The 15000-nt window shown below is 40.0% G+C and overlaps 1 protein-coding gene across 1 annotated transcript in view; it reads left to right on the forward strand.

The window, feature by feature from the left end:
- Window positions 1-15000, forward strand: part of LOC144973950 (zinc finger MYM-type protein 1-like) — a 43582-nt gene that overhangs the window by 27842 nt on the left and 740 nt on the right. Inside the window, exons 3-6 of the mRNA XM_078916839.1 lie at window positions 2369-2489; window positions 11480-11576; window positions 13688-13832; window positions 14148-15000. The exon at window positions 14148-15000 is cut by the window's right edge and continues 740 nt beyond it. Of these exons, the coding sequence (XP_078772965.1) occupies window positions 2369-2489; window positions 11480-11576; window positions 13688-13832; window positions 14148-15000 (1216 nt within the window). The remainder of the gene's footprint in view (window positions 1-2368; window positions 2490-11479; window positions 11577-13687; window positions 13833-14147) is intronic.

A 15000-nucleotide genomic window follows, 5' to 3' on the forward strand; every position in this document is an offset into this window, starting at 1 on the left:
CTTTGTAAACTCTTAGGGGTAACCCACACCGGAGACTGATTCCGACGACCCGGCACTGCCGTCTTCTGCCGTCTTCCGGATAAAGATGTCGGCCACGGACAAAATACTGAAAATATAGAGAAGAGCCGCTTGACCTACCCATACCAAGAACGAAATAAACCCCCAAAACAAACAAAAACGGCAGAGGACGTCGGGTGTGTGGTATGGGTAGGTCGAGCGGCTCTTCTCTTTATTCTTAGTATTCCGGTAGACGGCAGAGGACGGCAGTCGTCGGTCTCCAGTGTGAGTTAGCGACCTGAAAAGAAAACAAATCGTGAGTTGTGTTCAATAGCTCAACCAATAGGATCATTTTTTGTTTTCTTGAGCACTACTAACAATTCATTGGAAGGTGTGCAGTGTGCACTAACTTTGAGAGGGAACGAAATTAACGTCACTCAGCTCTTTCTTATTGTTTTCTAGGCTGGCGGATGCTGTGAGCACGTTTCTTAAACGTGCAACATCTATAAATTATGTCAAAAGACAAGTCCCAGTTTCAGACAATTGGTGCTATGCGTATTAGTAAAATACTCACAACACCCGCCAGCCGGATATAACGCACCAACACACGCAACTATGTGTAACCTTGAACGCTTATAATCTGACATAATTTAGTGAGAACTAATCACCATACTGGCTGTCTAAAAACAATAACAAAGAGCTGAGTGACGTCAATTTCGTTCCTTCTAACAAAGGCTAATGTTGGAGTCTTTTGACCTGCCTTGACGGGCGAGGATGCCTTGGGACCATTTGTGTAACAGATGAGGGAGGAGAAGGGGAGAGAGAGAAAAGAGAGAGGAGAGAGAGAGAGAGAGAGAGAGAGAGAGAGAGAGAGAGGGTAGAAGAAGAAAGAGGGCGAGAAGAGTCGAAAGTTAAAATAATAATAATAGAGAGAAGAGGGGGTGGGGGTGGGTAAAATGTTAAGTATGACACACACACACACACACACACAAATACACACACAGAGCGAAAGAGAGAGGAGAGAGAGAGAGAGAGAGAGAGAGAGAGGAGAGAGAGAGAGAGAGAGAGAGAGAGAGAGAGAGAGAGAAGATAGATAGAGAGAGAGAGCAATAGAAAGAAAATGAGAGAGCAGAGAGAAAGAGAAACACACACACACACACACATACACATACACAAGGGGGGGGGGGCGTAAATCAAACCAAGGGAATGATAAAACCAAACCAAAAAGAGCTTCCAACACATGATGAAAGGGATTCTCTCGATCTCTCATCTGTTGTGAATTTGTTTTATCAAGGGGTAAGTTCTTGGATTTAATCACAGTTTTCATTCTCTCAGTCTCTTAAAGACTTGTGGTACTATCTATTTGAAAAACATCATGGCTACTATAGAATATTGATTAATGTAGGAAATTGTTTATTTTAAAAGATTTATTTTCGATTAGCGTCAAATGTTTACAAAATGCCCTTATGATAAGCTCAGTAAAATTAGTTTTATGGGATATGCATGGATTGTTATTGTAACTATAATTATATCCCTTAAAGCTATAAGGAGACCTTTACCTAAATCATTATGATACCAATAACAAAAGGGGAATATCCCATATTATAATTCTTTGTAAAAAAAATCCCCCAAGAGTTCGATTGGTGCAGGTCTACACGTAAACCAATTAAAAAAACACACAATCAAAAAATAACATAAAAAACTTAAGCTTTTATATATACATACATGTATATATATAATACACACACACAAAACACACACACACACACCACACATATTATATATATATATATATATATAATATATATATATATAGCATAATATCCAATAAATGTGCTCAAAGCGTTTTGCAAAGGGTCCCTGACCAACAGCAACTCGTAACACGTAGAACGAGACATGATACCTGATAGACGATATATACAATTGTTTTTTTACGACAGAGACAACGCTGTTGACGACCAAGTACTCATTTTCCACATGAGTACCACGAGAGAAGGTGGATAAAGAGCCTTTTTCTAGAACAAGACTCAACTATGCGTCGAGAGAGGCTCGAACCCAGGACCTTCCGATCCGAAAGCGACTGTCATACCACTAGACCACAAAACAGCACAAGAAGCACCCAACTCATATTTGGATAATTATAATTAGTCCAAGGAAAGTTAATATGAAAGTGACAAATTAGGAAGCTGGCGTTGGTTTTAGATAAAGATCTGGCATGTGTATGATTCAATGTAAGACAAAAACAAAGAAAGAAAAATACAAGAGAAAAAACATCCCCCAAAATCAGCCTGCTTCGACCGGGGATCGAACCCCAGACCTCCTGATCATCGGTCAGATGTGCTACCATTACACCACATATTTTACCCAATAGCGTAACGACAGCATCCCCAAACAACAACAAAATTCGGAGGATGGCGTTGAATTTGACGATGACAACAATGAGAGTGGGAGCTATAAAGATGAAGAGGATGAAGACGATGCTGCTGCTGATGGTAATGAAGATAATGATGATGATGATGATGATGATGATGATGATAATGATGATGATGATGATGATGATGATGATGATGATGATAGTGATGTTGATAATGAAGATAATGATAATGATGATCATGATAATGATGATGACGATGAATGTGATGATGATGATGATGATGATGATGATGATGATGATGATAATGAAGATTATGATGATGCTGATGCTTATTTATGCTTTATTTTATTAAACAGTATACGTTTTAGTTCTATTTCTTCCATTAATGTATGCTATTATATTTAATTAATAACACAACTTATCGTTGGGATGATTATTTCTTCATTGTAAAGATGACAAAAATAATATTATTGTAAGACTGATGGGCACATATCCGTCAATAGTTCATCGTATATTATAGAGAATCCCATCACTATTTTACAATACACTGTCAAATTACATTTTTCGTTTTGACCAGTAAAATAGATACAGACTTTTACTTTGTCTATCGATAAACGAAGCAGCTTACAAAACCATAACAAAGAAGTCTCATGTTTGAAATGTTTTGACAAATTAGGGGTTATGTAAATTCATGGATGTATGGAATAAAATTTTGTGGACAAAATAAAAGGATGAGTTTTGTCAGTGTTTGGCAGTATTGATATCAACAGAACGGGTACATCATTACATATCCATAAATAACGATTATCTTCCCAGCAGGTCATTGATAGGAAGCCTGTGTTCATTACCCTGACCCGAAATGACAAGCTGGGTATTTGTATCGGCGTTATAATCTAAAGGTAGTAACGAGTGCCGAGACCTTGTCAAAGAAATAGAGCCATTTATAAAATCAAACATAACATTGTGTATAAAGAGTAGTGGCAGGGAAGATGTGGGAGGTTGGGAGGTGTTTGTGTGTGTGTGTGTGTGTGTGTGTGTGTGTGTGTGTGTGTGTGTGTGTGTGTGGGGGGGTACTATGAAGGTTAAGGTTGACAAGTCTTTGCTGGTGCCCTGTCTGTTTATTCTTGTAACAAAGAATTTTCGTTGCTGGACGAGCCGAAAGGCGTTTACCCTCGTCACTAAGTCAAGCAAAATTAAAGGTAGACAGTGACCGGATGGGAGACAATTATTGGAAATCTCAAGTAGCAGTGAACGGCATTCAATGATATTGTAAGATGGCCAATGCACATCGGACGCCCTACATGCTACTTGTACTGTATGGAAAGGAAATGTGATTCCGCGTAAAGTGCTTGAAGGACGTAGATTTTTAGAACACTGTGAAGCGCATTTATAATCATGAATCCATTGAAAAGGGTCATATAAAAATTTATATCAATCAAGCTTCTTCTGGTTTTGTATCTGTCTGTGTCAGTAAAGTTTACTTCCAAAATTTGGACCAAAGCTTAGGAGGGAAAACAACTAAGAAATGCTAATTTGAAATTATTTACGATTATGAATTTTAAGTTTACCTCTACTAGATATTTATATTGTTTTGTCATGCTTTCCAAAACTCCTTATCTCAGTATTCCCCATTTGAGATAATGAGAATGTTCTTTCTCCAAACTCTCTCATCCGGTCTATCATTTAATCGAGATTAAACCTCAAATTCATACAGTTTAAAATAATGTTGAGTTCACAATCGAGGCCATAGAGGGAAAATCTCAAAAAGTAGGAATCCGACCAAATGAGTTTTGGAAAATCAGTCTTCATTTGAATATTGACGTCTGTAAAACAATTTCCAGCTATTTCTGAAGTCTCATGTCTTCCTAGATTGTGGTTGAAGACACGATGGTGGCAATGACTAAAATAACTTGGTCTTGTAATATCCGTACCATGCCAAGTATCAACTTATAACAGTGCTGATCATTGAAGCAAAATTGGATTCAATAGTCTGACGTCACGTCGCCAAGCAACGGCGAGCAGCGTGGTTCTTAACAAAGAAAATCGGTACTTTTTATTCTTCATTCTGGCTAGAACTTTTCATTTGTCATGTGACAAGAATGTATAAAAGTCAAAACATGATAAGATTTATAATGTTTTTCTCCTCTGGATACACCTTTATGCTCGTCGGAGAAGTATTTCATAATGACGTCCGCTATTGTTCCGATAGTCTAGAGCCAGTTACTAAGTAACTCTGCGTCATTACGGGGGGTAATAAAGACCTGAGTGACGTCAACTTCGTTCTACCTGTCGGGAAGAAAAGTCGTGACATTAAAACCTCTACTATTTTGGTTCCTAAATCCTTGGGAGTATGTATGAAACCAGTCCATCGGAGTACTAATAATGAATAGGTTACATAAAGGTGGCATGCATGCAAGCAAATCATTAGGTTTACGGGACGTAAAAGAACAAAGATGGAAACTCTTTATTGTTGACTAGCATATATTTAGACTTAGAAAATATGATGCCGTCACTCTGAAACGAGAAGATCAATTACACAAAGTATGTTTCCGGTCCTCCGGAAGAGCGGTTTTAATAATCAACAATAATATAATAATTGAGCTTTTATATAGCGCAATATCCACTAAACGTGCTCAAAGCGTTTTACAAGGGATCCCTGGTCAACAGCAACATTTAACAAGTAGGACGGGACATGACGCCTGTTCGCGATATTACAATTTTTCGGACAAAGACAACGCTGTTAACGGCCAAGTACTCATTTTACACTTGAGTACGGTGAGAGAATGTGAGTAAAGAGCCTTTTCCAAGGACTCAACTATGCGCCGAGTGCGAGGCTCGAACCCAGGACCTTCCGATCCGAAAGCGAGTGTCATACCACTAGACCAAATAGCCGCACACTTCCACTTCCAATGAAATAGAACCCAGTTTTTTGACATCCGATTCAAGTACCCTTGATAAAATGACAAATTGTGATAATAGCTACAGGTTAAATGACTGAGTCTAACGTGTTTTGATTTACCTTTGTCAATGCTTTTGCTCCCCCAGAAAAAAATGAATGGCATTACTCTGAAACACACTAGAGGAACTTTACAGTTATAACCAAATGATCAAGTGTAGGAGGAATACATCCCAGGTAAGTTAATGCCATTTGATTGTCTATTTCATCTGATTGAGTAATCTCAATACGCTCCACAAGACTCTATTCCTGTAGCAGGCCACATGGAACCAATTTCCATTTCGTTAAGTACAACCTGCCTTTATCAACGTGTACTTATTTGCAGGTATGACAACCCAAATTGTTTTGGGCTCATTGTTCAATGGAAATACTCTCAAACCAACTCAAAACATTGTTCATTTCAACATCATCATCATCATTGCCTTTTTCACCCTGGGTCAGGGTATAGGCCACAGACAAACAGTTTCCATCCTTCTCTATCCTGAGCCAACTTTTTTATCTCATTCCAGGTCTTACCACTTCTCTGTATATCAGCTTCTTTAATTCTTCTCCATGTTCCTCGTGGCCTTCCCCTTGATCTTCTGCCCTGAGGGTTCCAGTCCAATACTTTCTTTGTTATAGTTGAGTCATTCTTTCTAAGCGTGTGTCCAATCCACCTCCACCGTCTTCTTCCTATATCCTCTCCCACTGGTTTCTGCTGTGTTCTTTTCCATACTTCTTCATTTTTTATTCTATCCATCCATTTTATTCTGAGTAGCTTACGCATGCACCTGTTTACGAAAATCTGTACCCTCCTTATACATGCCTGTGATGCGTTCCAAGTTTCACATCCATACAGTAGGACAGACTTCACGTTTGAGTTGAAAAGTCTTAGCTTTAGTTGAAGGGAGATATCTTTAGTTCTCCAAACTCTGTTCAAAGATGTGAATGCAGCCTGTGCCTTTCCTATTCGTGCTTTCACCTCTGCTTCCGTGCCTCCATCCTTGTCAATTATACTTCCGAGATAGCAGAAAGTGTCTATATCTTCGAGTTCCTGATCTTTTACTTTGATCTGCTCCCTTTGACGCGTACCTATCCTCAAGACCTTTGACTTTGCAGGGTGAATTCTTAGACCAATTGATTCCGAGAGGCTGTTTATAATTGTGGTTTTTGCTTGCATCTGGTCCTGGGTGTGGGACAGAAGAGCCAGATCATCTGCAAAATCCAGATCATCCAACTGTGTCCAGGGGGTCCACTGTATCCCATTTCTTCTCCCTTTGGAGGTTTCCTTCATTAGCCAATCAATGGCAAGGATGAACAGGAATGGTGAGAGCAAGCATCCCTGCTTGACACCAGTCTTAATTTCAAAGCTGTCAGTAAGCTGATCTTCATGTACAACCCTGCAACTTGATCCTTCATACATTTCCTTAATGAGGTTTACTATCTTTTCAGGGAGTCCATAATGTGCCAGAATTTTCCACAATGTTGCTCTGTCAATACTGTCGAAAGCCTTCTCGTAATCCAGAAAGTTGACAATAAGAGGAGAGTTCCATTCTATAGACTGTTCTACTATGATTCGCAGAGAGGCAATCTGGTCGGTGGTTGAACGGTTTTTCCGAAAACCTGCCTGTTCGTCCCGCAGTTTAGCATCTGTTGCATTCTTAATTCTCTCTAAAATAATACGGTTGAAAACCTTTCCTGGGATAGAAAGAAGAGTGATGCCTCGATAATTATTACAATTACTGAGGTCCCCTTTCTTTGGAAGCTTGATAAGATGTCCTTCCTTCCAATCCTTTGGGAATATCCCGTCATTCCAGATTCTCTCAAATAGTGGGTGCAGGGCCTCAGCATTTCTTTTCGCATCAACTTTTAGAGCCTCCGGTGGAATCTGGTCTGGTCCAGCAGCTTTCCCCCTTTTCATCTTGTTAATGGCACCCACAATCTCTGCTATCGATGGTGGATCACAGCTAATTGGTAGCTCATTCCTTGCAGGCAAAATTTCTGGCTGGTTGTCTGGTGGTGGTCTGTTCAGAAGGCAGTTGAAATGTTCCCTCCATCGTTCAGATTGAGCCTCTTTTCCAAAAATAGTTTTCCCATCTTTGTCTTTGACTGGTACCTCTGGTTTCCCATATTTTCCAGCAAGTGTCTTGGTAGTTTGATAAAGGATCCTCATGTGTCCTCCAGTCGCTGCTGCTTCTGCTTTCTCTGCAAGTCTGTTCATGAATGCTTCCTTGTCTTTCTTCACAGATCTTTTGACTTCCTTAGCTATGGCTCGATACTGCTCTTGTGCATCCAGTCTTGAAGCCCTTGTTCGGCTTGCATTCACTTGTTCCTTCCTTGTTCTCCTCTTTTCAATAAGGTCCAAGGTGGTTGGACTTATCCATTCTTTATGTTCCGATTTCTTTACCCCCAATACCTCGTGGCAAGTTGTTATGTAGACTTCCTTGACCTTTGCCCAATGTGACTCTACATCTATGTCCTCCTCGAGCTCAGTAAGAGGTTGGAATCTATTACTCAATTGTAGTTTGAATTCCTCATTCTTTTCCCCATCAAGTGCATTCACCTCGAATTTTCTTCTTGTATGTGATCTGGCCCCGTGTTTTCTGAGTCGGAGCTTAAGCTTTGCCAATAGCAGGTGGTGGTCTGATCCAACATCTGCCCCTCTCCGTACTGTCACATCTTCCAATGAACGTCTGAATCTACGAGAGATACAAAAATGATCAATCTGATTCTCTGTCACACCATCTGGTGAGACCCAAGTTGCTTTATGGATCCTCTTATGGGGGAACACTGATCCTCCAATCACCAAACTGTTGAATGCACAGAAATTTGCAAATCTCTCTCCATTATCATTCATTTCTCCCATGCCATGACGTCCCATGATACCTTCATAGCCTACGTTATCCTGTCCCACTTTTGCATTAGCATCTCCCATCAATATGTTGATGTCTTTCCTTGGCAACTTGTCAATGACTTGTTGTAGCAGACCATAAAATGTATCTTTGTCCTCATCTATTGCATCATTTGTTGGGGCATAGATCTGTACAATGTTCATGTTGATCTTCTTACTCCGTGTTGTAAAGGACGCCATGATGATCCTTTCTCCGCATTGTTCCCATCCTCTCAGTGACTTCTGGGCAAACTTGCTTAGAATTATTCCTACTCCCTGTGTATGAATCCCGTCCCCTCTCCCTGAATATAAAATCTTCTCCCCAGACTTGAGGTGTTTCTGTCCGGATTGTATCCAGTGGGTTTCGCTTACTCCAAGTATATGCAGCCTGTATCTTCTCATCTCAGTCACAACTTGAGAGCTTTTTCCTGCTTCATACATGGTGCGAACGTTCCACGACGCGATTCGAAGCTGCTTGTTTGGCGAAGACGTCATCGGGTCAGCAGAGTCCTTTCGGCTTTGTCTGTTGTCCTTCATAAATTCTGTAATTCCAGAAACTCTTCGGTCGCCCAAGCTAAAAAAAGGATTTAGTTTGTCTGTCTGTGTTTCTGTAACGGTTTGAGTTTAACGGAAAGGGGTGTTAACCCTTTGCCAACCCCCAACCTGGAGGACCAGGTGACTCAAAGATGGGGGAATCACACACCATTAGTCGCCTTTTACGACACGCTGGCTTGGCGTTGGGCTATTCTTGACCCTCTCAGTTGAGGGACCCGGACACCACACGGGGTTCATTTCAACAATGTTAAATCAAACCCATACCTATGTCCGATTATCAGACCTGCTAACATGTGAACGTCGGCCTTAATCCATGACCACAGTCGACGTTGGTTCATTAATGACAAAAAAGTATGTACAGTAGCCTTCGTTAACTAATTAAGCCTGACGATACCGTAACCCCCCCCCCCCTCCTCCCAATGATCCCATTGAATATCTTTGCTCACTTTCTTTGGTGGCCGTCGCCCCTGTATTGTAAACGTCATTATTTTTGGCCTGTGTCAGAGGTAGCCATCGTTATGTTATAGCCTGCTACTGAAATCCAAAAGGACTGGCAGTTTGACGTCATTATTCGGTTTTTGCACCGCCTAGTGAGTTGTCGTTAGTGGAGCTCATGGAAACAAGTTATTTCATGGGTTGAATATTGAATAAAATTCACGATTTGTTTTCTTTTGTGGAAAAGACTGGCATTTTGACGTCATTTTTTGGTCAGTATCAGGCCATACCTTTACGAAGGCCACGGTCAGACCGAAGGCCGTCAGACCGTAGCCACGGTCAGACCGTAGCCATCGTTAACATATATAATAGCCTGACACAAGAACCCTCAAGGACTGGCAGTTGGAAGTAATTTTTTGGGTTGTGTAGCGTCTAGTGAGTTGTCGTTAGTAGAGCTCAAGGAAACAAGTGGTCCCATTGGTTGAACTATTGAATACAACTCACGATTTGTTTTTTGTGGCCAAAGACTGACATTTTGACGTCAGTGTCAGTGTCAGGCTATAACTTTACGATGGCTACGGTCAGACTATTATAAGTTTAAGAAGGCTACGGCCTCTCTCGCATGAGCGCCATTCTTTGAGAATTGCCCAAACAACGAAGATAATCGATATTAGATTTCGGTGGTGAGAAAAAATGCACGGCCATTTCCTTTGACAAACTTTGTTGAGGAAATGTTTAGATAGATAATTCATAAATCGATTGATTAAAATTACTCAATTTCTCGAAATTTGTTTAAGCTGAGACGGACTGAAGTCACGGGTTTAAAGGTTTTTTTTTTGACAAGCCGGGAGGGGAGTCATTTTAATTGATCGATGTTTGAAGGATCTAATCGATATTTTTTGGCCACAAATGTAAAAAGAGCGCTTTGTCAGTATAAGGTATTTTGAACCACAATAGAAATCTCTTGAATCTCCTCTTCATTTAGTTGAACCATTGCACGCCGGGATCAATTTCAACCAACCTGACAACGTATCTTATCGTTTTTAACACGTGAACAATAAAAGCAATGCGAAGTGGGCTTAATTTAAGCTCGAGTCGCTTCGTTGTTATTTATCTCTTGACGTAAACGATAGGATCTCTTATTAAAACCATATTCTAAAAGGCAATGTTAAAGGGTTAAATATAAGACAAGTCGTGTGTTTATAAAACGGGAAACCAAGGGGGATCACCCATGGTTAAATTTAACGGAATTGCTTCCCCTTGATGAAGCTTGATTAAATCCCCTTTCACGCCCCCGAGCAGCAAAGTGTGGTGTGGGATGGTTTGTTTTTAACTTGAGAACTTCATAGTTGCAAACACGATGCCTTATCGGGTTGTTCTTTCTTCAAACGATCGATTTTGCTGCAGACATGGAAACCTGCAGTGAGTTAACTATACACAATATCGTTTAACTTTTGTTACAAGGCCATGGAAGCACACAGCATAGGACAACAAGGAAACCAGGAGTTTAAAACAAGGGAACATGAAATTAAATTAAGGGAAAATGGAGCTGCAACCAGAGAATCAGTAATTGAAATTAAAAAAAAAAAAAAACCCCAAACAAACCAATAGTAAAAAACAAGGAAAACGTGTTAAAAATAAGTTAACTCGTGATTTGAAGGCAAGGGAATATGTGCATTGAAAACGATTCAAGACAATACAACTAGTAAGTTGAAATCAATGACACCAATGAGCTGAAAACAAGAGAACATTGAGTTGAAAGCAATAGAACCAACGAGTTAAAAACAAATGAACTAATGAGATTAAAACAAGGGAACTAGTGAGCTGAAAGCAGGAGAACAAATGCGTTGAAAACAAGAGAGACAGTGATTTAAAAACAATGGGACTTGTGAGTTGAATTCAAGAAAACCAATGATTTAAAAACAAGCGAACCAGTGAATGAAAACAAGCGAACCATTGAGTTGAAACCAAGAGGAAAAATGAATTCTAAACAAGCGAACTCTGAGTTGAAAACAATAGAAACAGTGATTTGAAAGGAAGGGGACTACTGAATAATTGAAAACGACAGAATCAGTGAGATGAAAACAAGCTAGCTAGTGAGTAAAAAATAAGAGAACAAGAGAGTTGAAAAAAAGAGAAACAGCGAGTAGACAACATGAGGACAAGCAAGTAGAAAACAAGATAGACTAGCGTCTTATCTTTAGAAATAAATAATTTGCCTTCAACATGATCCAAAAATGGTCCAAAGTTCTGATTATTGGTTCTGAGGAACTAAACATTCCTTTTCAATAAGATTTATTGAGTCAAAGAGGCGAATGCAGCTCAGTAGCTGGAGCCAACGTGGTACTAGGCAGTTCTGATGGACGTTTCAGAAACCTTGATAAATTCCGGTGCTATGAGCTTCATGGTTTAGGAGCTCAATCTTATCTTTTTTTTTTAACTTCTCCTGAATTATTGTGTTATACATGCCCCAATACGCTTCAACAGTCGTAACGTCACTTCCCTCGTAATACGCATGGTAATTTAGTAACTGGCTCTAAACTATCGTAACAATGGCGGACGCCCTTATGAAATATTTCTCCGACGAGCATAAAAGCGTATCCAGAGGAAAAAAAAACAACCCTATTATAAATCTGATCGTGTTTTGACTTTTATATATTCTGATCACAAGACATATGAAAAGTTCTAGCCAGCGTGAAGAATAAAAAGTACCAATTTTGTTGGGTTTGAACCAAGATGGCCGCCGTTGCTGGGCGACGTGACTTAGACTATTGAATCCAATTATCCTACCACTACAAGGTCACTTTAGACTACAATGCATATAGATCACGCTAAACAGATATTTACTGGTGCAACATGGGGTACCCAAGTACCAATTACTTCCCCATAATAACACATGACAATAGTTGTTATCTGACACACCCTCGTCCCATCCCCAACCCACATTCTATCCATCCTGCACACATTGAATCCATTTCCCTTAACGACCATTTCTTTCCCCTGATTTCCCCCCATCAAATCTCACACTAAGGGCGACAATCACCAATTCTTCCATATTGCTTTCGTCATCTGACTGATCACACACTGATTTACCACAATAGATCCAAACTAACTGGAAAGAGGTGCAAGATGAGGGTCGTCGTAATCGTAAACTTGAGCATGTTGCGCAATATTCACTAAATGTGATCAAAGCCCTTTACAAAGAGGTCCCATATCAACAGAAACACTAAACATAAGGACCATAGACCCGATAGTTAACACTTAACCAAATATTACACTTGATACGGTGAACGAATGTCAATACAGTCGTGCGGCTATATGGTCTTGTGGTATGGCACTCTCTTACGGATCGGAAGGTCCTGGGTTCGAGCCTCGCTCGACGCATAGTTGAGTCCTTAGAAAAGGCTCTTTACTGACATTCTCTCACCTTACTCAGGTGTAAAATGAGTACCTGGCCGTTAACAGCGTTGTCTCTGTCCCCCCAACAATGTAATTTCGCCTAACAGGCGTCATGTCATCTACGTAATATTAAGTGTTGCTGTTGGCCAGGGACCCCTTGTAAAGCGCTTAGAGTATGTTTAGTGGATATTGCGCTATATAAAAAGCTCAATTTTTTTAACAGTCTTCTTCAGGGACTTCGCGCCTCGAACAGCAGCACTCGAACCTGGGACGTAATACCGCTTTGAGACATTGGGTCAAATAAAGTAGAAAAATGAGCTGAACATATACTTAAGTTTAGTTTCTAATCTTGTGAAAATACAGTAATTCTCCTCGCTCATATAAACTTAACACAAGTATCATAATTTTAGTTATAAAGTACATGTTCGACTAGAACCTAATGCTCTTTACTCACATTCTCTCACCGTACTCAGCAGCGGCGTAGGGCCTTAAAGGCTATTAAGGCTAAGCCACAGGTCGTCATTGTCTTGATAATGTGTAAGAACTTAACAATAAAAAGTCTAATTTTTCATTTTCTGTTTCACAAACAATGAAATTCATTGTTGGCCTGGTGTTAAAAACCCCTTACAGAGCCTCAAAACTTGAACCAATCACACCGCTTTGAATTTACTACAGCTCGAGTCGTACTCGTGCCACTGACCAATCAGTACAGCGTGTGGCTTTAAAGGCTGAGAAGGTTTCCAGCCACATTCCCACGGTACAACTAAGCGATACATTTCACGCTTGTCGTGTGCTATGACTGTGGGCATGAGGAGGCATCTTGACTTTGAACTGAGTCATTGTGGCTTTCTTACTCGCAGCCACATACAACGACCTAATTAATGGCAATCGTGTTGTACCTGTTACCCATCCCTCTTCAAGGCCGTGTCAAGCATGTGATATTGAATTCCCCTTGTCCTTTTATAACTTGAGTGTGAGACTGTTTGTGTGTTTATTGATACTCCGAGTGTTTATATGATGTGTGCAGTGTCTGTTTATTTTTTTAATGTAATTAATTGCTATTAAGTGTGATGAATCACGTTGATTATTTGTTGACTATCAGTACCAGTTCTTTGAATAGGGAAAATAAACTTTTGATTAAAAGTCTCGGTCCCCATCAGCCAGAAGATTTTGTGCTCACTATTAAAGACGGGAAGCAGAATCGGTCATTTAATAAAGATTGGTATAGTCGTTTTCCTTGGCTTACGGTGAGCGTAGAAAAGAAGAGTTTGTTTTGTTTTAATTGTATTTTGTTTGGCGATAACAGCAATGCAGAATTGTCTTGGACAAGAAGTGGATTTACCTGTTTGAAAAATGTAACACAGAGAGCATTGAACCATCAGAAGTCTAACTTACATTTAAATAGCACCACTAGATTGAAAACCTTTGGTACTGTTCACATAGGTGCACAGATTGACAGTGGCTATCGCTTATCCTTAGCCAGGCATAATGAACAAGTTACAAAGAACAGACAAATTTTAGGTAAAATAATTGAGTGCATCAAATTTTGTGGAATTCATGAGCTACCGTTAAGAGGCCATGATGAAAGACAATCTTCCTCAAATAGAGGTGTGTTTCTAGACCTTGTTGACTTGTTAGCGACTTTAGATGAACAGTTATCAAGTCATTTGCAGACAACGACCGTCTGTAGATACACATCAGCGCAAATACAGAATGAAATTTTAGATTGTATTTATGAGGTGTATATTGACGATATTAAGAAAATTATTGGAAATACTAATTTTGTTTCTGTTGAAGCTGATGAGACGACTGATGTCTCATGCCGCTCACAGTTTGTTATCATCCTTCGTTTTATTCAAGATGGAGACCCTGTTGAACGGTTTTTAAAATTTGTTGACGTCCAGGACAGGACGGCAATCGGTTTGTCAACTGCTCTAAAAGAGGAGCTTCTGCCATTTGACATTAAAAACAAGCTGATTGCACAAACCTATGATGGGGCCTCTGTCATGAGCGGTTCTTCAGGCGGTGTGCAGACATTGATGAGAATTGACTACCCACGGGCCCATTTTGTGCATTGTTATGCGCATCAGACTAATCTTATTCTAAAGAAAGTGAGTAGTGTAGTATCAGAAGCGAGAGTGTTCTTTTCCAATCTCTCTGGATTTTCTACTTTCTTTAACTCATCGCCAAAGCGAGCCGATGAACTTAGAAATGTCACAGACCGTTCGCTTCCTCGCACCTGTGAAACAAGGTGGAATTTTCAGTCCCGGGTGCTGAAATCTGTTTCTGACAATAGAAGTGCAATTCTAGAATGTTTGCAGACAATCATTAACTCTGACATTTGGGATGACACCACTGTTCGTGAAGCAGTCGGCCTCTCATCTCTGCTTCAAGATGATTTTTTCTTATACTTTT

Source organism: Berghia stephanieae, chromosome 5, assembly GCF_034508935.2.
Source record: "Berghia stephanieae isolate SIO BIC M18660-M18661 chromosome 5, UCSD_Bste_1.3, whole genome shotgun sequence".
In the NCBI taxonomy this organism is placed as follows: domain Eukaryota; kingdom Metazoa; phylum Mollusca; class Gastropoda; order Nudibranchia; family Aeolidiidae; genus Berghia; species Berghia stephanieae.